Source organism: Neomonachus schauinslandi, chromosome 2, assembly GCF_002201575.2.
Source record: "Neomonachus schauinslandi chromosome 2, ASM220157v2, whole genome shotgun sequence".
NCBI classification, from domain to species: Eukaryota; Metazoa; Chordata; class Mammalia; order Carnivora; family Phocidae; genus Neomonachus; species Neomonachus schauinslandi.
Window position 1 is genome coordinate 15339319 of NC_058404.1, and position 25856 is coordinate 15365174.

At 43.3% G+C, this 25856-nt stretch overlaps 1 protein-coding gene across 1 annotated transcript in view; it reads right to left on the reverse strand.

Annotated features, from left to right (window-relative positions):
- The window catches only part of ENPP6 (ectonucleotide pyrophosphatase/phosphodiesterase 6), a 108422-nt gene extending 95640 nt beyond the window's left edge, over positions 1–12782 (reverse strand). Inside the window, exon 1 of the mRNA XM_021694227.1 lies at positions 12533–12782. Within this exon, the coding sequence (XP_021549902.1) occupies positions 12533–12773 (241 nt within the window). The 5' untranslated portion in view covers positions 12774–12782. The remainder of the gene's footprint in view (positions 1–12532) is intronic.
- Between the last annotated feature and the right edge of the window lie 13074 nt (positions 12783–25856).

Here is a 25856-nt window from a genome sequence, read left to right on the forward strand (position 1 = left end):
ACGTCTGAGAGACACAAGGGAGGCTGGAGTCAAGGCACAAGGTTTTCCAGCTCAGAGCAGCAGAGCCTGGTCTCTGGGACACACACGGATTCACATGTGGGCATTTGGTGGGAACCAGGGTGGACCGATGACAATGGCTACTGTCCTCAATGCCTTAGGATTATATATGACCCAGGACCTTTGCATAACCCTAGACGAGGAAGAGAAGTCACCCCACTACCCACCCAGCATTGACTAAGACTGAATTTCCACTGAGCCCAGTGGGATGGGAGGCAGAGTCAGATTTAGGATTTTTTTTTTAGTTGTGGTAAAATACAGATAATATAAAATTCACCATTTTAACCATTTTTCAGTTTGCAGTTCAGTAGCATTAAGTACATTCCTGCTGTTGTGCAACCATCACCATCATCTACCTCCAGAACTTCTCTTACCCCAAACTGAAGCTCTGTCCTATTAAACACTAACTTCCCATTCCTCCCGGCCCCTAGTTACCACCATTCTACCTCCTGCCTCTATGAATCTGACTACCCCAGGTACCTCACATAAGTGGAATCATCTAATATTTGTCTTTTTGTGTATGGCTTATTTGACTTAGCATGTTTTCAGATTCACCCATAGATTTAGATTTTTGGGGGGTCAGACTTATTTTGGGATTAAACTGTAAATTTCTATTTTTCCTCTTTATTTTTTTCAAATTTGTATTTAAATTCTAATTGTTAACATATAGTGTAATATTGTTTTCAGGAGTAGAATTCAGTGATTCATCACTTGCACTGATTTTTTTTTTTTAAAGAAGATAAAGACATGCACTGTTTCTTACACATTCAAGATTGTGAACTTGGATCCACTTACACACAGATTAATTCATTAACATTACCATAGGACTAGCTTGAATTCTTGTCTGATACTGAGACTTTTTTTTTCTCTGATCCTCCACATCCAGCCAGTCTTGCCCATTCCCTCTCCGCAGAGCCTAGAAAATCCTTGACCCCAGGTTCATTCTGCTTCTGAGGACCCGACTCCCAGGTGAGTTCTCACCTCAGACCTGGATGGCCTCCCTCAGATCCACACTGCTCAGGGATGTCACAGTAAGCATCTCAAAGCCCAGTCCTAGCCTCCACATGTTTCTCCTCTTTCCCACCTCTGCCCCTTGACTTGCATAAGACCGGCCACCCTTATGGCCTTTCCTCCAAGTTTCAACCTGTCCAAATCCTTCAGGCTTTATTTAAATATCAGCACCTCAGCAAACCTTTCCTCTTCACCACACGCTCTCAGAAATGGTCTCTGTATCTCCTGTGCCTATTCTAGTCTGTCCTGTGATTATATTTATTTCAACACATATTTAGTTGCTCCAGCTTAATTGCAAGTTCATCTAAGACAGAAGCCGTGTCCTGGTCATCTTTAGAACAGTAACTTCTTTAGAATAGTAAATGTTCAATATATTCTTGCATAGAGAATATTCATATATGAATGTATTTGTATGCATATAGGTCCACGTTATATGTTGTTGCAGTTACCAAATTCTGCGGTTCAGACAGTAAGCGGTAAAGGAGTTAGCAAATAGATCTCAAAGCACCACGCAGCTCTGAAAGGTTACTATCTGTGGGTCAAGGTTTTTAGAGGAGAGATATTTTATTTTGGCTTGAAAGAGATAGATAGGTAAGTTGGCATCTGGGCTGGAGCAGAGGATGGGAGCAGAGCCTTCCAGAAGTAATAAGTAGTATAAGCAAAGGAAGGACTGAGAGTTCCCAGAGAGGCCTCCAACAAAAATAGGGAGGTGACAAGGGAGAGGCGAAGAGATCACTCGATCATTCTCCAGAATTCCATTCCAGCGGGTATTTCACAACCGGCCAACAGGACCCTGAAGGGTAGGGACTAATCTGATGCCCACTGAGGGAAACTCCTGAGGTGAATTTTCGAGACACCCACACAGCTGGCTACTCATTTCAAAAGAACAAACAGATGGCTGGGATTCGGTCAATAAAGTCGTTTTTTTTCCTTCTGATTATTTTAGCTTTTAGCTAGATGTTGAAGTACATGCTGACACAGTCTGAGAGTGAATTCTTTGGAACATGATTTTCTGATCTGCTCCATCAGAGCTTGGGGAAGTTATTTAAGGAGCATAAAGGAGAGCGGCCAGCCTTCAATGACCATCCGTGGCCCGGGGAAGTAGGGAGGATGGCTGAGCGGCATCCAAGCACCACCCCAGTCTTCTAGATGGATCCACCTCCTCCTTGATCAGATCTTTGATGAAACCTCACAGAAAGCTTCTTTGAATCTCATTCCATTTCAGCTTATACATCCTGGGAGAGCTTAGTAAGGGTGAGAAAAGAAGCAGAGCCACCCAGGCAGGGAAGCCCCTCTCTGAAAGAGTGGTGGGTCCAGAGCAGAGCTGAGACCTCAGGCAGAGGAGCCTACCAGACAAACAGGCAGGAAGGGTAGCAAAGGACGCCTGGGCTTCTGTCCCTGTGCATTTGGGGGTCGCCAGATCCCAGCCGGCCTCAGAGCCCTGTGCTTGGTGAGGCTCTGCCCTTACCTAGCTGCTGGGTCTGAATCTTGGGCCTCGGGCTCCTGTTCTGCACAATGAGACAAATAAATGCACTAGCATTTCTAAGGCTGCTTCTGGTTTTTACATTTTGTAATTCTGAATGCCTCTGGGGGAAATTTTGGATTGGGATATAGTGGGTTTTGTTACATATTCCCAAGCTCATTCACATAGTTTTAATGTTATATTTTACACTGATGAATGCATGCTAAAATGGAGTCTGAATGTACAGGGAGGGGTGTCATGGTTTGGGACGGGGCCAGCTGGCTAAGCCGCAGGGGAAGGGGATAGATTGGGAGTAACAGGAACATGGAATCAGATCTACCCACAGAGCCCAGCACAAAGGAGGACAGCCCTGGGTGATGGGGAGTCCAGGAGGACAGGCTAAAAGTAGCAATGGTGTTGCTCTGGGCCCTGGGGGAGGAGAAGCACATCCAGTGTGAAGGTGAAGGGGGATCTTAGAAGCCTATGGAATATGGCCAGAAGGACTCCAGAATCCAGTGAGATCAACACACATATATGAATGCACCAGTGGTTTGTTAAAGAACAGTGGAACCCTTAGTAGATGAGGTTCAGCAACAAAACTCTAGAGTCTACAAAAAAGATAGATAACATAAGACTTCCACCCCGGGGTCGGACGGAAGTCCAGTTACTGGCTGAACCAACAGGATCCAACAAACATGAATGGAGCTTCTTTTCTGGGCAAGTACTGGGCCCAGATGCAGAGACTGCTAACACTCCATTGCCCTTGAGCAAGTGTAGACCAAAAGCAGGATGGATTGCTGTGTGGACTGGTTTGGTCTGCAGGGGTAGCTCGAGGGACCCACCTGGGGATTAGAAGGCCTTCAGAAGCTAGAAACAAGGCTTCAGAGGCCCAATAGACTGTCTTTAGTCCTGCTTCTTAAAGGGGCAGTGGCAGCCCCCATGAGATGATAGTATTCCATGAAGGATGATGACAGTGGCCTTCACCATGGGTCTCCTGAGCCCTGGCTGGCTGTTGTTTGCAAGCCTGCAATACAGACTGAGAAAACCAAACCAAACCAAACCACAAAACACTGCTTTATGCCCCCTAGGCTGGAAAATATCTTTTTAAAAACTCTTTTAGGGGCGCCTGGGTGGCTCAGTTGGTTAAGCGACTGCCTTCGGCTCAGGTCAAGATCCCGGAGTCCTGGGATCGAGTCCCACATCGGGCTCCTTGCTCAGCGGGGAGCCTGCTTCTCCCTCTGACCCTCTACCCTCTCATGCTGTTTCTCTCTTGCTCGCTCTCTAATAAATAAATAAATAAATAAATAAAATCTGAAAAAAAAATAAAAACTCTTTTAGTGTGAAGATATTTCTCTAGGTCACAAGGGCAGTGCAATGGACCAAATGTTTGTCTCCCTAAAAAATTCATATATTAAAGTCTAATTTCCAATGTGATGTTCTTAAGAGGCTGGGCCTCTGGGAGGTGCTTATGTCATGAGGATAGAGCCTTCACGAATGGGATTAGTGCCCTTATAAAAGGGACCCCAGAGAATGCTCTCACCCTCTTTCTGCCATGTGAGAACACAATGAGGAAATGGTCATTTACAACCCAGAAGAGTATCCTCACCAGAACCAGACCACACTGGCATGCTGATCAGAGACTTCCAGCCCCAAGAACTGTGAAAAATAAATTTCTGTTGTTTATAAGCCACCTAAACTATGGTTCTCTGTTATAACAGCCTGAAGCAGAACAGGGGGCTTTATCAATGCTAAATTAGAATGTCTGCTTACTCAACTACAGATGAGCACGTTCCACTGGATACAGGTATATTTTTTAATTTAATATTTTGAATAGAGAAATCATATTGTTCAAAAGACAGGCAATAAGACATCTCCTTCCCCTCTTTGTCTCTCATCTATCTCTAAGAGGGAACCATGGTTCTAGTTTCTTGTGTATGTTTAAAGGTATGTTTTTCCTCCCATTGGCAAAAATCCTTGGCTGGGCCCCGATGACCTTGAATGGGGGTGCCTCCCGGCAGGGGCTGCTTGCACCTCCTGCCTCCTGGTGGGGCCCAGCCAGACAGAGGGTGGGGGAGAGTGTTTGTGACAGGAGACTAGGAGAACATGTGCGAAAAAATTTTAAGATAACTGACCACTCACACATTATACATGGCCTGGCTGCCGGGAACACCTCAGGGTGAGTGACTTGGGGGCCTTTTTCAGGAGTGTAGACCCTGGTGACTTTTCCAAGGTCAGGCCTGACGTGGCCTGGCCTCACATCTGCCCTCTTTGGTGGACTCTTGGTGGGTTGTCTTCCAGGTCAGGGTGTACCCTAGAGAGGGTCCACCTCCTTTATCAAGGAGAACACACCAAAGCCCAGAAATGGAGCTCACATAGCCAGTGAGGGTGGGCCTGGGGGGATAACCCTTTAATTCAGGCTTTCATTACCTGTACCCCCAACAGGGGCGGGGGCTGACATGGGTGGGGAGTGTATTCAAGGCTGGGCCTGTGGTCTGCCAGTGAATGACTAGAAGCCCAATATTTGAGGTTTTCTCCCAAACACCTATGTTTGTTTAAGGTTTTTGCCTTCAACCATGAAAGCAGAATGTTTTCTCAAGCCCACCTGAGAAAGCCAAATCCTTACACATGTAGATAATTTTTCAGGGAAAACTAGACGGGCTGCAGAGCCAGGGCACTGACTTATTTGCCTTGTGTGCAGAATCTGGAAGAAGAGCCAAGGTCCAGGGACCTCTCAGGGAAACTCTATGGGTGGCTTACCCACTACCCCCCCCTAGATGTGGGGACCTCCATCCCTCTCACCCTCCCCTCAGGCCAGCATCCTTGTCCAGGGCCATCAGCGGCTGGTGGGGTGAACCACAGACTACTTTCTTCAAATGCGTTAAAGAGGTCAAAGAGGACTCGCTGTGATCCTAACAGGAGAAGGATGCAGAATGTCATCAAGAACCCCATTTGAGGGCGCCTGGGTGGCTCAGTTGTTAAGCGTCTGCCTTCGGCTCAGGTCATGATCCCAGGGTCCTGGGATCGAGTCCCACATCGGGCTCCCTGCTCCGCGGGAAGCCTGCTTCTCCCTCTCCCACTCCCCCTGCTTGTGTTCCTACTCTCGCTATGTCTCTCTCTGTCAAATAAATAAATAAAAAATCTTTAAAAAAAAAAAAAAAGAACCCCATTTGATAACCCTTTCCCTCCACCCCACCGTGGCCCCTGAGAATCTCCTTTGAGCCTCATGACTATTCCCAGCACCTAGAACAGGGCACTTAGAACATTCCCAACATAGATCTGGCACTCACTAAGTGCACACTTAACCCCAGGGCTCCTCTTTCCCAGGCCTCCCATCTTGAAAGCCATGGGAACTCAGGACTAGGAAGATGATATGATTTATCCGATGTCCCAGCGGGTCCTAGCAGTCAGGAGAAGAATCCTGGCACCCTGCCCTCCCTTCTGCTCTCTCTCTGGTCCACCAGCGCTTCCCAACCTGCTTCACATCAGACATTTGGGTTGGACAACGTGGGGTGAACACACATGGCTGTTCATCCCCAGGTGGCTGGGCAGGGGACCAGGCCCCTTGGCACACCTGCAACCCATTCATGGGTCCCACCTGGGACACTCTGCTGCAGACACGTGCATGCATTCTCACGGTGGCCCCGCTCGTTCTCCTGCTGCATGCCTGGCTACCACAGAAGCTCTTAAAGGCAGGCACCCAGGGGGAGTTACTTCATCAAGGGGTAAAATATCTGCCATAACCCTGACTACAAGTCTGTTTATGATCCCAGTCTGAGCAGCCCTTTGTCCAAATGAGACTGCTCCACATGGTTCCATGACCTGTCTGCCAGACCCTTTCTCCCTGCGATGGAAATGGCTGAAGGTAGGACTAGGCTATGATCAAGCACAATATCCAACGAGAGCCAAATGCTACACACAGGAGCCAGGGGAGCCCCAGACCTGCTCCAGGTCCTCTCCTGGAGGATGGTGGACACAACGGCACTATTCATGGAAGGGGGCTCTGAAACTTGAGTATGTGTTGTTTAAACTGAAATAAATGTTACCACGCTGACTCAGGCTCCCTCCAAAATAATTTTAAATGTCCTTTAACCCATTTTTGGCATATCATTCATGATGAAGCAGGTACTGAGAGCAGTGTGCTTCAACCAAACTCCCAGAAGCCTTGGCAGGAGGAATATGGTCCTATCAATCAACACTGGGGTGAGGGGAAGGGGGAGTGGAGAGCAGCCATGGTTTGAGGACGGTGCGGGTGGACCTTCTGGAAAAGAGTTTGCTGTTATTATAATCAAAAGCTTTCACCACATTTTTAAGCTTTCCCCACAGCCCTAACCATTCCCTTCTTCAGGGAGTCAGGTTCCAGCAGCTGAATGCCATAGAACAAGAACGCCCTCTCATCACCAAGGAAGCCAAGAGAAACACACTTTTTGAAAAGTGACACTTCAGTGTAGAGAGGTCTGCTGATGGGAGCTTAAATAATGGCGTGCCAGGAAAGATTATTTTTGTAAATTCCTGGAACACACTTTTTTCTCTGGGCATGAGCCGGTTACTGCTCTTCATGCTTCTGTTGCCCTGCACTTTACCTAGCCAGCCTGCTTCTTGAGGCAGCGTGATCAGGACCCCTTAGAAAAGTATGGTTATGTGTCCTCGGGAAGTAAATGACAAAATGTAGACCAAGTTCATGCAGATGGGAAGACAGAGTTAACTGTGCATCTGTGAGAAATAGCCTCCACCAGCTTGGGGCACCCAGAGAGATAAGAAGTCCATTCACTAGGGATCCACTGGGATCCACAGGAGCAATTTCTCCCTTTTACCCCCATGGTTATTCCACATGTTTCTGGAATTGTCCTTTAAGACACTCTCTCTGATCCCCTAAAGGGCCAATTCCAGGTGAATATCCTACTCTACTTGAAATCTATTCTGATAAAATTTACTTCCCCAAATAGACAGGCCTCCAAACTTTCCCGTCTCTGGTCTGCTCACAGGAGTCCCAGACTCTGAATGCCTCCTGGTCTTGGAACCGATTCAGGCTCCCTTCCTCTTACTTCCTCCTACCCTCTCAGTACCATGTTAGCCTCGGCGAGTGCCGCCTCCAAGCTGCTCTTCAAATTCAACTCCTCACTTACAGTCCATCACGAAGAATAGACACTTGAACGTTTGAAGTGGAAGAGGAAGAAAGGAGGAGCTTACTGGGTTATTTCCAGTTCAGCTTTCAAAGCCTTCCATCAACTGCATGACTTGTTTTTCAAATTCATCTCTAGCCCTTCAACCCACACCCAGGTGGGGAATAGGTTTAGTGCCCCTTCGCCTGCCTTGTTCTGCCTCTCTGATTTGCTTGTACTGTGGCCCTCACATCTCGCAGACTTCATAGGTTTCTTTCTTTTCTTTTCTTTTCTTTTCTTTTTTTTTTTCTTAAGATCTGGCCTAAAATACATCTCCTGCTAAAAATCTTTCCACTCATCTTTCAATGTTTAGTTCTAGGTGGAATTAAATGGAAATGTTCAAGCCCAGTGTAACTCCCAGTAATACTTCCCCTCCCTTGCATTGTGGACACTTATCTCTATGCCATTCTTTCTCACAAAGCCCCACAAACTTCCTCTAAAATGCAATTAGTAACCGTTCGGTGTGTGTGATACACTGCATTAATGTTCCAGACAATTCCTGTCCCCACGGAGAGAGGATTATGCATCCCTGACCTACTGGCATCAAGCTTGGCAATATAATTTGCTTTGGCCAATGGAATGAGGGGATGTGACTTGCGCCACCTTGAGCAGAGGGTCTAAGCATTGCCACGTCATTCTGCCATGTTCCTTTTCCCTTAGCCACGTGAGCAGCACTTCTCATAGAGAAGTTGCTTTTTCAGCCTGGCTCTCAAAATGAAGAGGAAATGGGGCAGAGTTAGTCCTTAAAGTCCATGTACCTGAGTGAGAGATAAACCTTGGTTTTAAGCCTCGGATGCAGCTTGTTACTGCAACATAATTTAGCCTAATCTTAGTGATTAAGTGTGTAATAGATACAGGTTTTATAATGGTGGCTTTACACGAGGTGTCCCATTCTGTCCTCCAACAAGCCTGCTGGGTTAGTTTTCCTTTCTCCATTCTACTGACAGATAATACTCAAACTCAAAAGAACTTACTCAAATTCTGAAAGTTAAGAGGTGACAGAATAGATGAACTCAGGTCTTCTGCAACAAATTCACAGCTCTTTCCACTCTACCATGCGTTCAGGGTTGAATTGTGTTCCCGCAAAACATGTTGACACTCTATCCCATAGTACCTGTGACTGTGACCCTATTTGCAACCAAGGTCTTTGCTGATGTATTCAAGTTAAAATGAAGTCATTAGGATGGGCCCTAATCCAATATAACTGGTGTCCTTGTAAGAAGAGAAGAGACACAGAGATACACAGGGAGAACACCATGAGACAACAGAGGCAGAGACTAGAGTAAGACATCAATGCATCTACAGGCCAGGGAATACCAAGGATCGCTGGCAACACCAGAAGCTAAGAGAAAATCATGAAAGAGATTCTCCCCTAGAGTTTCCCAAGAGAGCTTGGCTCTGCCAACACCTTGATTTCCGATCACCAGCCTCCAGAACTCCAAGGTCAAGGTGCCAGCAGGTTTCGTTTCTGGTGAGGCCTCTCTCCTTGGCTTGCGGATGGTGCCTTCTCACCGTTTCCTCACATGGCCTTTTCTCTGAGTACATTTATTCTTGGTGTCTCTTCCTCTTTTGAAAGGCCAGCAGTCAGATTGGATTGGGCCCTCTCTAACAGCCTCACTTCAACTTACTCACCTCTTTAAAGACTGTATCTTTACAGTCTTTACTGTATACATTACATTCTGAGCTACTAGGGGTTGGGACTTCAATACATAAATTTTGGAGGGAACCAATTCAGCCCTTTTCGTTCATCTTAGAATATCAGTGGGTACCTGATCTGTCTCTCCTTCTCAACTTGATTGTGGGCTCCCCATATGAAAGACCCTGTTTTAAGATTCTGTGTATCCCCAGCAATCAGTTGTTTGATGGATCTTCTTGATCACTTTTGAGATTTTGTTCACATTTGTCCTGATGTCAATATATATTTTGAAGGAGAAAAAAAAATCAGCTGCAGGGGCTTCATGTCAATGACTGGGCTAGATGATTTCCCAGGTTCCTTATGCATCCTGTGACTGTTCATTCCCCATCACTGTCCATGTGGCTTCCCAAAAAAATTCTCCTCTCTAGAATTTCAGTCATTTGTTTCGTTTCTTATATTTAGGCCTCCCAAGAGTTGCCAGTCCTAACATTTTCTAATTCCCTATGCCCTGCTCATTTTCATGTCTGCATCTGGCAGCACCTGAGATCCTGGACTGACTTGTGACCTGGAAACTGAGGGAACAGGCTCAGGGCAGTGCACTGGGATGCCCGAAGTTGTCCAGCACCATCCTGACCCCGAGAGGACTCCAGCCAAGTTTTTCCAGCTCCAAGGCCAATAACCTAGTATTCCTCATTATGCAAAGATAAGAACACCAAAGGCTTTATGTCTTGTGGGCAGTAATTCATGTAATGAAGTGAGATCATAGTCTTTCTTAGGAATTCCGATGACCCTTATAACAGTATATCTTTTAGTACCAAAAGGATCCAGCATGCTTCCTTTGTCGATTCATAAAATGCTCAAATGCTCAAACCATATGTTTAAGTACAATTCCCAACGGATATATCCTTCCTTAAATGAAAACAGAGGAATTTTTCAACATCAAGTGGAAAACTAAGCATGGCTATTGGGAGGAATAGTCTAAATGTAGCCCTGAGTCAGTTCCAGGGCAGTGGAGATGATACCAGCTTCATGGTCTAGCACCTCCTGGCCCCCAGTCCTGCTCCAAGCCATACTTTCACTCAGTAGGTACGAGACAAACCCAAAGACATGTGCACATGAACATGAGCCATTCTGTGTACAATATTGTTTCCATGGGGCGCCTGGGTAGCGCAGTCGGTTAAGGCATCCGACTCTTGGTTTCAGCTCAGGTGGTAATCTCAGGGTCATGAGATCGAGTCCCATGTGGGGCTCCGCACTCAGTGCGGAGTCTGCTTGAGATTCTCTCTCCTTCTCCCTCTGCCCCTCCCGCTCGTGCTCTCTCTCTCTCTCAAATAAATAAATCTTTAAAGAAATATTGCTTCTATAAAAGAGAGAAAGCCAACGTAAGTAAGGCTTTCAAATAATACATCTTACCATCTAAAAATATTCAGGCAGAATGCCTATGGAGCTCTTATGGCTTCCTCAGGCTAGCCTCAGTTTGACCATGAAGGTGAGATCATTGCCAGACACTCATGGGCTCTGCCTGTCCCACCTTGGAAAGGGCTCTTCCGTCATGAATGGACAAGTGAAAACACCCCTAGCCTGAGAAGAAAGTGTGGTCACCGCGTGACTGACGCTTTGTGCCATTTATTCCTTGTGCCAATATCAGGAATGTGGGTCTGACAATCAAAAGGCCATGCCACTGGCTTGGTTTCTCTGTGGAGGCTGTCATGGTCCCCTTTTACTCACTGGAGCGCTGCTTTCTAACATGGATTTTGTTCATTTTTCCACTGGGAACGGGGAAAACTGCATGTGGCACTTTATGAATTGGGTCTCCCAGCCAAAGCTCTGAAAGACAACTGGAGTGGGGGTGGTCTGCGGGTGCGAAACTCCATGGGACAGAACTGAAGTCAGGCTGTGACACACAATAACATCTATGTGTGACCCAGCAGCCTGCGAACCAGCTCCCTGCAAGGGGAGAAGCATGCCAAGTGAGGACGAGAGGACTTTTGTTCATCCTCTTTATCCTACAGAGGTTGCTTGTTTGTCTGTTGGGGGAAATTAAAAAATAAACAAGTAAATTCTCTGCCTTTGTGCCGTCTGGATTTTTTTCTCCCCATGCTCTCATTTCTAATTCTCTAAAGTATCTCCCCCACCTTAATTTTATGACATTTTTATGTACGCATGCAACCAGTACCCATGCATGAAGTCAGAGATATCAATTTGTCTTTCCAGACTCCTTTGGGTTTGCCTCTGTGTGGAGATCCATAATGAGATCCAAGAGTTCTCATCCTCTTCCTGTTAACATAATTTATAGAGTTTTCCCTGTGCTTGGAGCACGTAGCTAAGTCCTGCGTAAGCAGCAATAACAGTGCATTCTTAACAGCCTCCCTGGACAGTTTGCTAAATTCTTTCTGAGAGCCTCTTGCTGGCCCTTGCAAAGGTTAGCTAAAAAACAAACTGGAAGCTGGGAATCCAACTGTGAGAGCAGAAAGTATGTTCTATAGCACAGAGAGAGGACTGAATTTGTGGAATCACATTTGGCGTTCTGGCGATCCCTGATGAAGATCATTTTTAGGCAAAAATCAGCTTCCCAAACCCGAGCATGCTCTGGGTTGGCTAGGGTTTTGTTTTGTTTTGTTTTAACAGATACTAAAAGTTAAAGATGGGAATCTGAACTACAAAACAATTTTTTCTCTTCTCCATGTCATTTTACTTGGCCCAAGAAGGCAAAAGAAGGGCAAGTGGCATTGCTAAGTGATACTTCAGGATATGACCTACAAATTCTCTCCACGCAATCCAAGAATCCCATTCGTAATTTTCATAGTCTAGCATATTGATAAACAAGCCAAAACACCTCCAGGATGACAGATGACTGCAGAACAAAGGGACAGAAGGAATTCGGTACAAATACACGAAGACCTGTTGACTTTTTAGCTTGAACTTAGAAAGTACGGAGTTAACTAGAATTTTTATCTGTGAAACAAATAACGACTTTTAACATCATCTATTCGTGTAGTTCTCTGTTCTCCTCACCAAAACAGGTCCTTGAGATAACTTTTGGAGAACAACACTACTGTGAAAAAGAAGTCTCAGCCAAGAACTTTGGTGTCCCAAAGGGCTAGGGAAACCTGAATGTTTAAATCAGACTTCAGTGCCAGGAGCTGTTCCCTGTTGGATTCCAGTCCCCCCGCCCCCACCCCACCCAGAAGAGGACACAGTACTCACCAGTCATTAGGGTGTAGTAATTGGGGTAAGAGAGACTGGGAAAGTCAGGGGTCAAGTAATCCACTTTTACTCCCCTGCTCACGATCTCTTTGAAACCAGGCAAGGACTCCAGGGCCTCATCACTGATGTAGTCTGAGCGAAAACCATCCAGCAGAAACACCAGGAGCTTCCGGCCGGCAGTGGCTGGCTGCGCCAGGCTGAGCGCGAGCACCAGCAGGAGGGCCCTGAGCTTCACTGCCATAGTGCCAGGAGCCCGCCCGCCCGGCTGTGCCAGCCCTCCTCTTGCAAAGACTGAGGATGGAGAATCTGGAGCTATTCTCTCTTCTAGGGGCTGGACCTTGACTGCTGGCCTTCCTGAGCCAAGTTCACTTGCAGAATTTAAAGGTACAGCACCCCCTTTTAAAAACATCTATGCTCATCCTTTACTAGAAAGTCCGGAGATCAACTCCTTCGGAGAAGCCGGGTCCCCACACAACCCAGAATCAACACCAGGGGAGACAGGGCGACCTTATTATTTTGGGTGAGTGTTCCAGAAACACAGGCACCCACAGAGAGGAAGAATTTTAGAAGATGACGGAAGCCCACGCTAACTTTGCAGTTGGGCTAACCGAAGGGTGGGGCCCAAGAAAAGGACAATCCTAATTTGCTGCTATCCCACGCCTCTGCCTAATTTAAACTCTCTGACTGACTTTTCCACTTACAATTTAGTAACACGAACCTCTTCATCCAGGATAGAAACAAGAGATGATAAAATTAGGTGGGCACATTTGTGAACTTTTCAGCGATGTCTCTGTCACCATCACATTTAAAAACAAATTACTTGTCTAAGTCTTAGCCACTTATTTTTTTTCCCTCTGCGTCTATCTACAGTGTTTATTGTCCTGTTTTTCAAGTGGCTGGTGTCCAAACCCATCTGCAGGAGGAGGTGGCTCTCACCCTTTGGGGCAGGGGCGGCCTGGGCTCACGTGGGGAAAGGTTAAGGACTCCCGAATTTTAGGGATGAGCATACGTGGGGTATCCACTTTCCTCTGCTTCACTCCTCAGCTCCCTCAGCTCCCTGAGCAGATTACAACTCCCTGAGTCCACAGGTCCTCAGAGCCTCGCAAGGCATCACTGGCATCTGCCGGGACATGTCCGGGTGGGGACACTGGTGATGTGGCCTATCTTGGCTTATGGTGATCTTATTGCTTTATGATCATGTGTAGACAGTCTCTCTAAAGTTTTGGGTCAATAACTTATTGTAAACAAGCCCCTTTAATATACATACCAACATAGGAGAAAAGAAAGAAACGTATAGGATGGAATTCTAACCAAATCCCAGCATTGCCTACGGTAAGAGTCCCTCTAATCTTTTACCTTCTGGCCTGGGAAAAGTTGGAAATAAAAGCTAAAAGACAAGGGATCAGAAAATGTGGTTAATATTAACTGCCCCAGGTCTTGTGGTCCAAAGTCTATGTGTTTGTTATCTGGAGGATCTTGTTTGGGTGTGATTATCAGCACCTAATACTTCAGAATGAGTACTTCTTGCTACTTGTGTTTCAAAGGTTGACAATGCTATAAGGTCATGTGTCACAGTGGTTTAACCCAGACAATGCAGAAAAACAGAAAATTTCCTCCAGGATCTGGAACCACCTTTGTGTTGAAAGCTGTTCCAGCTCTTGCTAGTGACACGCATGAGCTCTCAGGAGTGTGCTGTGCTGCCCAGATCTGTCAGCACACTGGGGCCTCGCCTCCCTGGAAAGGAAGATGACGTGGAAGAAAAGAACCCAAGGCTTGCAGAAAGATGACAGGATTCCATGGCCTGGCTTCTGGCATTATGCAACTGTGTGATTCTGAGAAAGTTGCCTTTCCATGCGTCAGTTTTCTCCTCTGAAAAGTGACAGAAGCTTCCAGGTCCTTCCCAGCTAAGGACCTGGATAGTCATTTTTCCAAAGAAGACATCCAGATGGCCAACAGGTGTATAAAAAGATGCTCAATGCCACTCATCGTCAGGGAAATGCAAATCAAAACCACAATGAGCTATTACCTCACACCTATCAGAATGGCTAGCCTCAGAAAGATGAAAAATAACAAGCGTTGGTGAGGATATGGAGAAGGAAATAAAATCACTTTCCCAAAGAGTTAGCTGCACCCCCGTGTTTATTGCAGTATTATTCACAATAACCAATAGATGGAAACAACCTAAGTGTCCATCGATGAATGAAAGGAGAAAGAAGACGTGATGTATATTTATATACAATAGGATATTATTTAGCCATGAGGAAGAAGGAAATCCTGCCACTTGCAACAATATGGATGCACCCTGAGGGCATTTTGCTAAGCAAAGTAAGTCAGACAGAGAAAGACAGATACCTGTATGTTCTCACTTGTGTGTGGAATCTAAAAAAAAAACCCCAAAATCATAGAAACAGAGAGTAGAACAGTGGTAGCCGGGGGTTGAGGGGTGGGGGAAATGGGGAGATGTTGGATACAAACTGCCACTTATGAGATGTATAAGTTCCAGGATCTAATGTACAGCATGGTTACTATATTTAATCATATACTTGAAAGTTGTTAAGAGAGTAGATCTTCAATGTTATCCCCCCACACACAAAAAAACCCCAAACAGTAATTATGTAAGGTGATGGAAGGGTTAACTAACCTTATTGGGGTAATCATTTTGTAATGTATCTATGTGCATTGAATCAAAGAGAGAGAGAGAGCGCTCTGGCAAGTTAAAGGTGAAAAGGAGTCCAAGGTGGTATTAGAGAAAGGGCATACAATAATCATTCTATTTGTTCCCACCAGAAAAGTAGTCTTTGTGCACTTTTCAAATGAAAAAGGTCTCCAAGAACAGACTCTCTCTCTAAAAGGCAGCTGACTAAGCAGGAGGACACGAATACTAAGTGGAGTATCTAGAAACTCTTAGCCTGACTCCTCATCTCACGTTTTGGCACGACCTTGCAGTCTCAAGGTCAGGGGCAGGGATCCTCTCTTGACTACCATCAGCAGCTCCCGAGTGAGAACCACTGTTAGCCTTCGGACCTGGCCCCAGACTCATGCCTACCGTGGTGGACCCTCTCCAGAGTACAGATAAGGGCTGAACCTACCCCACCAAAATCCGAGTCAATTAGACTGAGTTAACCTACGGCTTTCAAAGTTCCTCATTTGATTTTCGTCAAAAGCCAGGCTCGGAAAACACCACTGACAGTGCCAAGCAGCCGCAGACAAAGCTGAGCACGGTCGGGTCATCATCAGAGTTTGCATGTTAGAAAACAGGCTCTGGAGGTCGTGTGGGACAGTAACAGTGTTGGTGCAAGCAAGGATGACAATACCCGCCTTCCTTGGTGTTAAGAACTTAAATGCAATCATTCATTTAGACCTTCTGATAATTTTATTAGGTGGGTATTTAGACCTCTGTGATACAAAGGAAATGGAAGGCTCAGAGAAGCCTAACGCCATATAGCCCAAAGTGTCAGGATGGAAATTCAAGCCCAGGTGTCTTTTAGAGTCCCATATTTTGGGGGGGAATACATTCAATTTTTGCAATTAGGAAGAGGAATCAAAGCCTGTGTAAAAGAAAAAAAGAATAAATCCTAAGTATCTTTCATTTATCTTGATTGAAGTGAGGGGGGAAGTAGAAAATCACCATTAGGACACTACACACATAACTGTCACAGGCAACAGCCACCAATGGAGGCTAAGCTTAGTGGAATTAAGTAAGGAAGTGATCTGGGGCGCCTGGGTGGCTCAGTCGTTAAGCATCTGGCTTCGGCTCAGGTCATGGTCCCAGGGTCCTGGGATCGAGTCCCACATTGGGCTCCCTGTTCGGCGGGAAGCTTGCTTGCTTCTCCCTCTCGCACTCCCCCTGCTTGTGTTCCCTCTCTCACTGTCTCTCTCTCTGTCAAATAACTAAATAAAATCTTAAAAAAAAAAAAAGGGGGGGGGCGCGCCTGGGTGGCTCAGCCGTTAAGAGTCTGCCTTCGGCTCAGGTCATGGTCCCGGGGTCCTGGGTTCGAGCCCCACATCGGGCTCCCTTCTCAGTGGGGAGTCTGCTTCTCCCTCTTCCACTGCCCCCACTTGTGTTCCTGCTCTCGCTGTGTCTCTCTCTGTCAAATAAATAAATAAAATCCTTAAAAAAATAAAGTAAGGAAGTGATCAAAAGAACAAAAGGACAGGGCGTGTCAAAGGAACATGGGAGCCAACCTGAAAGGGCTCCCAGTGGCCAAAGCCAGAACAATCTGAATCACTAACTAAGCAATGCAATATTGGCATATTGACCCAAAGTACAAAATAACTATGCAAGTCCATACTGTATAAATGAATAATTGAATAAACAAATAAATAGGGGAGAAGTGACAAATATTCCTTACAGAAGAAATCCAAACAATACCTATTGATACCCTCACTCCAGGACTTGGAACTTGATCCCTACTTCTTCCCCATCAAGGTTAGGCCTGACCTAGAGACTCACTTCCAAAGGACAGAGTAGGGAAAGGGAAAAGTAACTTTGCAGTGGAGAAATCTGGCAAACCCAACATTACCCGAGTGATGGAGGTTAATATCACCAGTGATGTCATGGGGACATCATGTACCCCTGCCATCTCATACGATGAGACAGGCACTTGGCTCTGCGAGGTGTTCTTTCCAAAAATCCATAACCCCAATCTAATCGTGAGCAAAACACCAGACAAACCCAGATTGGGGGATTGTCTGCAGGATAACTATCATGTACTCCTTAAGAACGTCAAGGTCATGAAAAGCAAGGGAAGACCAAGACACGGGTCACAAAACAGAGGTAGTTGAGGCAACGTGACAACTAACTGCAGTACAACCTAGGACCCTGGATGGGACCCTGGAACAGAAAGAGACATTAAGGGGAAATTGGTACATCCAAATAAAGTCGTTTAGTTAATGCTTCTGTACCAACATTAGGTTTGATAACTGTACTGTGGATACATAACAATGCTAACCTCAGGCGAAGTTAGGTGAAGGGCTTATGGGAACATTCTACGTTATTTTTGCAACTTTTCAGTAAGTCTAAAATTTTTTCAAAATAAAAAGTTAAAAAAATTAAATTGAAACTAGAAGTCTGATCATCAATAACAGGAATCTTGGGAAGATAAAAGTGCTTTTGAGAACACAAAACAATGGAGTCCCAACTGCCCTTCGTTTGGGAGCTGGGAGTGAAAGTTACCGCAAAGACATGCATACTGACTCTGCATCTTGTCAGGGGTAACACTTCTACGGCTTCTTACTGAAACAGGCAAAGAGATTTTCCATAGCATCAAAAGATTTGTTTTAGTGGTTCCAAAAAGAGGAAGCTTATAACCCTGTGACCAAAAAGTGTGCCCAAAAAAATAATGGTTCTGCACCCCACTCGTGTGCGGACCCTGGTACTACACCCCCACTGATCCCTAGAGGAGCTCTCACACACCTGTTTGTACAAGGATCTAGGTCCACGGGTGTTTACCGCAGCAGTATCTAATGGTAAAAAAAAAAATTAGAAACAATCTAAACATCCATTAGCGAGAGCATGAAGAAGTGACGTCAATATTCGTCTAGTAGAACCCGATAGAGCTGTCCAAAAGAATGAACCCCAGTAATCCCCTTGCCTCCATCTGAGTTCCGCTTTCCACGGTTTGTTACCTGTGGTCGCCCGTGGTCAGGATGCAGGAGATCTTCCTTTTGACACGGTATCAGAAGGTCACAACACCTACCTCATTCACCTCACTTTGTCTCGTCAGGGAGGCAGCTTATCACTCCCCAACATCACAGGAAGAAGGAGGAGTACAGGACAGTAAGGTATTTCGAGAGGAAGAGACCACATTCACACAACTTGTATTACAGCACGCTGTTGTAATTGTCCTATTTCATTGTTAGTTATTGTTGTTCATCTCTTACTGTGCCTAATTGATAAATTAAACTTCATCAGAGATGTGCATGCAAAGGAAAGAACATAGTATATATAGAGTTGATTCTGGCACGTATCTCCCGCGGAGAAGCGGGGGACGAGTGTAGACTTAAATGTCTTGGATAGATCTCAAGAATAACGATGAATGGGAAAAACAAACTGCAGGTGGATACAAACAATATAAAATATTAACATTAAAACATGCGGCACAATATATAATGGTACCAACGCCGAGGAAATTATAAACACCAAAATTGAGGTTTCCTCTGGAAAGGAGAGAGGTACACAGGGGGTTTCAACTCTGTCTGTAATGTTATATTTATTTAAAAAACAAAACAAAAACCTGAGGTTTATAGATTTCTGACAAAATGCTACAATTTCACAAACCTGACGGTTGGTACAGGGGTGTCATTTATATTAGGCTCTCAGATTTTCTGTAGGCCAGAAACAGAGTTTAACTTTTTTTTTTTTTTTTCAAAAAAATCAGCGGGTCTTGGTGATTAATTGAACATGTGGGTGGTAAGGGAGAGGGAAAGGTCCTGGATGAATCCCAAGGTTCTGCCTTACATGACAGAGTAGTACCATTTGTCAGGATCGGTACTGTCAGAGAATTGCCATCTTTAAGCAATCACCTCATCATATAAATCAGAAAAAAAGAGAGAAGTTAACCTAATTCAAACCATGATCCATGGTAACAAAGGAATTTTATCTTCAAAATAGAACTAGGGAAGTGATCTCAGCACACCCGTTAAGAATGAGCAATTCTGAGTCCTGGCTCAAATACTCTTATACAAATGACCTAATATTCACTCTTCGTGTCTTTGCGGGATAAATAGAAATCATCGTGTATGCAGAGGGAAGTAAAGTGAATTATTTAATAATTATGCAACAGTTGCATGTAAAAGCTCCCTTATAACCAATTGAAACTGCTCAGCGTTTTGTTTTGTTTTTTAAAAACTGGAAAAATGGTTAGTCAAAGCAATGAGTAGGTTTGAGTTTAACTGAACTGCGTTGATATGCGAAAGGACAATGTAGTAGCATGTCCACTGAAAATGCTTGACAAAACGTTGCCACATCTTGGTTGCTGCCAGGTGGGAAAAACTACTTTGAAAAAAGGAATTAGAACCACAGAATTACAGAAATGTAAACATGGAAGGGATTGCAGAAATGATCCAGCTGTAATTTCTTCATTTTGGAGAAGAGAAAGCTGAGTGTCGAGCGGGTAGAGGAATTTGCCTATGGGAACGCAAAGGTAAATAATGGCAGAGTCGTCTTCCATATTAATGCTTTTTCAGATTTCAACTTTATTTATTCTGTGTCTCCTTCCACTCCAACTCCCTTTTATTGTTTATTTGTCTGTCTTATATCTATAGTAATAAATATATGTACTTGCTTTTAATGGGTCAGGTCCACAATCCATTATTTGAAATGCTTGGGGTCAGCTATGTTTTGAAATTGAGGCGTTTTTCTAATTTGAAAAGGTAATGTGGTGCCTATAGAGTATATTATATAAACAGCTGCAGCACCTGAGGCATCACTCAATCAAGTCTGTTAACATTTCTACAGAAAAAGTATATACATTCACACTAAGTGGGATAAATAAAAACCATAAGTAGCTTCACGTTAGATCAAGGTGAATGTATGCCACCCGGTGAGTTCAGGTAAGATCAGGATTCTCCCCAAGTAAGTTATTAAAATCTTTAAGTTTTCAGAGCTTTTTGAATTCCAGAATTGTGGACAGGGGCATAACTTGATGTTTTGGAGAAAACTCTAAATGTTATTAGGTAAAGATATATACTTTGCTCCTAGTCCATGGGGCTTGGTGAGGCCCTGTCAGTGGAGAGCATTGTTAGAGAGACAGAAAGGGCAGGCCCTCCCTACGTCCTAATAAAATGCCCAGTGCCATGAGAAGCTATAGAAGATAGAGGTGCCTAGAAACTAGCAAGAGGGAGGAATGAGTTGCTAATTTGGAAAGCCATAAACATGTATGCGATTGTCAGTTAGGATGCAATCACCACCTACCTTTGCTCTGCAGGATACTAGTTTAAATCTCAGCAATAGGCATTTGGCCTCTCTTGGACAGACCAAGCCCCTTGGAAGTATTCTCTTCTATATAGCCTTGCCCAGCCCCCAGCCTCTACTGGAGGGCAGCCTTCCTATTAACCATTTTTGTGTCAGTGGACTCTGCCATATGACCTAACCACAGCTGATTGGTCAAGGGTGGGCCCGTGACTCAAGGGAATCTGGTCTAACGGCTTGTATAGGCCTCATAGGATAAGATGAACATGGCCACAAGATTTCCCTCCCTGGGACTGGCACTTGGATCAGTGCCAGAGACATATGTAAGCTGAAGCCATGAAGAAGCAGAAACCATTAAATAAGCAGAGGAATCAAGGTGGTAGGAGCAAATGAAGAGAGAGAAGGAGAAACAGATGTGGGAGATACTGTATGTCCATACAAGAGAGAAATAGGGTGTAGCCCATCCAACTTCCACCTTGGATCCTTGCCAGCTCCATCTTGAGTCCATGGTATCCTTCCAATGAACTCCGTCTTCATAAGGGGGTCTGAGGGGGAATCTGATCTTTGCACTAACAACCACCCCTAAAGCTGCTAGCTACCAGGTCACACAAAGTACCTCTTTCCAGTCCAAGGTATGACCAGTGGGGTCCAGAAAGAAGTTTCCAGTTTCCTTCCTTGAAAATTTTTAAAGAATGTTAATTGTGCACCTGTCTGAACTAGTTCAAGTGGAGCCAGAAGTGGCCCAAGATCACCCAGGGATATGCTCTCTAGGCCTATGTTGATCCAGGCAGAAGGGCTTTATCTTGGTTTGACCCAAGCTCTCCCCTTGCTGCATAGGGCTGACCCAAAATGTCCAGCTATCGGGAGTCCCTTCTCTGAAGATACCCATGGATCAGAGCAATTTGCAAATATGCATTTATTACAGACAGCTTATCTTATTAAAAACAGAGACTATTTTGAACACCAAATGCTATCATTATGCAAAATTTATGCAGCACTCTTTTATGTTATATAAGAGCTAGATATGCATATCACAGAGAATGTATATTCCAAGTCAATGTATGCTGCTTGCAAGTGAAGTTGAATTTTAAATTTGGTTATAGAAGTAAATAAAACCTCTAAAGAGCCTGATGGTGATGTCATTTCTAAGAATATGATGAGTTAAATAAATACCAGGATTGACATGCTTGCTGAAAGCAACTAAAAAAAATTACCAAGTAATTTTTAAAAATATTTGTAAAATGCATTAATAATCTCAAAAGAAAGAAAGGAATCACTGGGACCCCAAACCAGTGAACACAAGAAGCCAGACTGGTCAGAACGTTAAAATCAGCTCTCATACTTGCCAGACAGTGGTGATCTGGAGGTTTGCTCTTTATTTTTTATTTATTTTTAAATTTTTTATTTAAATTTAATTTAGTTAACATATAGTGTATTATTACTTTCAGAGGTAGAATTTAGTGATTCATCAGTTGCATATAATACCCAGCACTCATTATAACTAGTGCACTCCTTAATTACCATCACCCAATTACCCCATCCTCCCATTTTTCTCCCCTCCAGCAACCCTCAGTTTGTTTCTTATAGGTAAGAGTCTCTTATGGTTCTCCTCTCCGTTTTTATCTTATTTTATTTTTCCTGCTTTTTAAAGTGTCATTCCCAGCAGGGAACAAGAGAGAAATCCTAGGCCAGATAAAGATGAGGGGGAGTCTAACAGAATCATAAAAAAGAGACTCTACACAACAGATGAAAGACCATCACCAAAAACAAAAAAACAAAACAAACAAACAAAAAAAACCCATCACCAACACTCTGAGAAAACAAGAAAGGAAAATGGCCTTTCTTGAAATTCTGGTGGGTGAAAAGTCCCTGAGAATTCTGAATGACAATCTAGCCCCCAGGTGAGTTTGAAGCCTGATGCACACTATTTGTGTAGTCAAGTAAATGCCAAGCAAAGGATGTGGCTTCAAATTACCCCAAACGGATAGTGCCCACAGGTACCTGGAATTAGTAAATGCTAATTATAATACTTATGTAAATGCTGAAGTAATTTGCCTTGAACTAAATAGAAATTCCACAAATGAAAAGTAAAATAAACACAATTTCAAACTTAGAGGAAGTTTTAATAAAAAATTAGATAAAGCTGAATAAAGCATTGATGAACTGGAAAGCAGAGCTGAGAAAACAATGCAGAATGCAGTAGAAAGAAAAAAAGAAAGGAAATATGAAAGCATGGTTAGACTTGGAGGATACCAAACATTTAAACATAATTCCTAAAGTAGAGGAGGAAATGGGGCAAGGTGATGTTGGAAGAGTGATAGTGAAGTCTTGCCCAGAAGTGACAAAGGTCAGTACAATAGCCTTCTGATTCAGGATGCCCAATAAGTTCCAAATAGGTAAATAAAAAGTAATACTTATGGATAAACCTGGAAGGCATTATGCTAAAGGACATAAGCCAGACATAGAAGGACAAATACTGCATGATCTCACTTAAATGTGGAATCTAAAAAAAGTTGAACTCATAAAAGCAGAGAGTAGGATGGTGGTTGCTGGGGTCTGAGGGGTGGAGAAAATGGGGAGATGTTGGTCAAAGGGAACAAACTTTCAGTTACACATGATGAATAAGTTCTGAGGATCGAATGTACAGCATGGTGACTATAGTTAATAATACCATATCGTATATCTGAAATTTGCGAAGAGAGTAGATCTTAAGTGTTTTCACCATACATACAAAATAATGATTGTTATGCAAGATGATGGATCTTAACCAGCTCGATTGTGGTAATCACTTCATAGTGTTCACATCTATCAAAACATCACATTGTATACCTTAAGTTGACATACAATTTTTATTTGTCAATTACATCTCAATAAAGCTGAGGGTGGGAAAAAGTAATATACCTCTAGGCAGATCATAGTGAAATTAGAGGACACCAAAGACAAAAAAAAAAATCTTAAAAAGCAGACATGACAAAAAAGAGAGATTAGTCAATAGAAACAAAAAGTAGAATAACAAATTACTTCTTAACAGCAGCAGTGGAAGCCAGAAGACAACGGAGCAATATCGTCAAGTTGCTCAATAAAAAATAATGATAGACCTAGAATCAGGGGAAATAACTTTCAACAATGAGAGCAAAATAAAACTGTTTTCAGACACATAAAGACTGAGAGAGTTTGCCTCACAGAGTGTCATCAAAGGAAACTCTAGAGGATATGCTTTAGACATGAGGCAAGTTGGCCCAATTAGGTTTCTGATGCAAGAAGGAAGGAAAAATAAAGAAAATAATGAATTTGTGCCTAAGTCAGAAGAAACTCTGGTACAGAAAACAGTATTGATAGGCCACATGGGGTTAAAATCAGAAATAAATACAACAATTACACAGAAAGTGAAGAAGACCTAAGGTCATCTTTGTTGGCTTTCTTTTTAACCGAATATGTCATAGTAAATTTTGTAAGCTTGCATTTAAAATATATAAATGTAAACTAGTAGGAGGGAGGGAAAAGTGAGGGAAAATAACCAACCCAAAAACAAGAAAAGGGATAGAACACAAAAGAAAATGTTGAACAATAGGAACATCATGGGCAACAAAACATGGCGACAGACACAAATCCAGGTGTACTATTACTTACAACCAATGCTAGGACTAAATTCTCCCCTTTAAAAGTGAAGATTATCAAACTGAATTTTAAAAATAAAACTATATGCCATTTATAAGAATAACATTTAACATGTAAGGCTATGTCTAATGTTGAAAATAAAAAGGTAGCACACAGATTCTAAACAAAAATCAACAGGTATGGCTATATTTTTTTTTAAAGATTTTATTTATTTATTTGACAGAGAAAGACACAGCGAGAGAGGGAACACAAACGGGGAGTGGGAGAGGGAGAAGCAGGCTCCCCGCCGAGCAGGGAGCCCAATGCGGGACTCCATCCCGTGACTCCAGGATCATGACCTGAGCCGAAGGCAGTCGCTTAACCAACTGAGCCACCCAGGCGCCCGGTATGGCTATATTAATATCAGATAAAATAGAGTTTAAGGAAAAATCACAACTAGAGATGAAGAGAAGCTGCATAATAAAGTTTTGTTTGCCAGGAAAATATATCAATTCCAAAGTTCTAATAACTTATAACCTAGTCTCCAAAGATATGAAGGACTAACTAACAGAACTATGAGAAATTTAAAAATCTACCCACAATGGGAGATTCCAAAACACCTCTCCAAATAATTGATGCTTCAAAATCATTAACGATGCATATTTGAATAGCATAATCAACAGGGATGCTCTAATGGATGCATACTGAACATTGCAGCAAACAAGCAGATATCTCATATTCTTTCCAAGCACACATGGAATATCTCTGCAAAATAGACTAAAAAACTACTCAACAAATTTCAAAATTTGATACCATGCAGCCCATATTATCTGGCCACAACCTAATTAAATTTTAAATCAACAGTAAAAAGATAACTTTCTAATTATTTCTCTAATGATAACACTCTGAATTGCATATGTCTGGCAACAAAGAAAATGCTGAATAATTCATGAATAAAGAAGAAACCATTATGAGAATTATAAAATATTCAGAGTGGAACGAGAATATTGATACTATATGATAAAACAAGCAGATGCAGCTAAAATTGTATTTAGAGGGAAATTTATAACTTTAAATATTTATATTACAAAATAAGAAAGCTTAAAGATTGATCTAAGTACCCAACCCAAGAAATTAGAAGTAGAACAACAGAATAAACCCAACAAAAGTAAGAGCAAATAAATAAAAAGAGCCAAAATTAAAGAAATAGAAAGGAACATAAAACAGATGATCAACAAAACCAAAAGTTGGCAAGCTCAGTAAAAAAGAGAGAGAGTGTGTCTACACAGATAGACAGCAATAGAAATGGAAAGAGGGCCAATAGTACAGATCCTGTAGTGATCAAAAATTAAATAAGATGTCCTGAACAACTTAATGTCAATAAAGTTGGAAACAGAGATGGGCACCTGGGTGGCTCAGTCGGTTAAGTGTCTGCCTTCGGCTCATGTCATGATCCCAGACTTCCAGGATTGAGTCCAGCATCGGGCTCCCCGCTCAGCGGGGAATCTGCTTCTCCCTCTGACCCTCCCCTCTCTTGTGCTTTCTCTCTCTCACCGTTTCTCTCAAGTAAATAAATAAAATCTTAAAAAAAAAAAAAAGAAAACAAAAGATTGCCAAATTTCTAGAAATCCATAAGCTAACAAAATTGACTCGAGAATATTAGGTTCTTACTGCTGGTAAACACAGCAAAACATATAGACTTGCTGAATCACTATGCTATATGTATGAAACTAATGTAACCTTGTGTGCCAACTAAAAAAGAAAAAATTAGGTTCTAATACCAGCAGAAATCAAATAATAGAAAAGAGATACTAT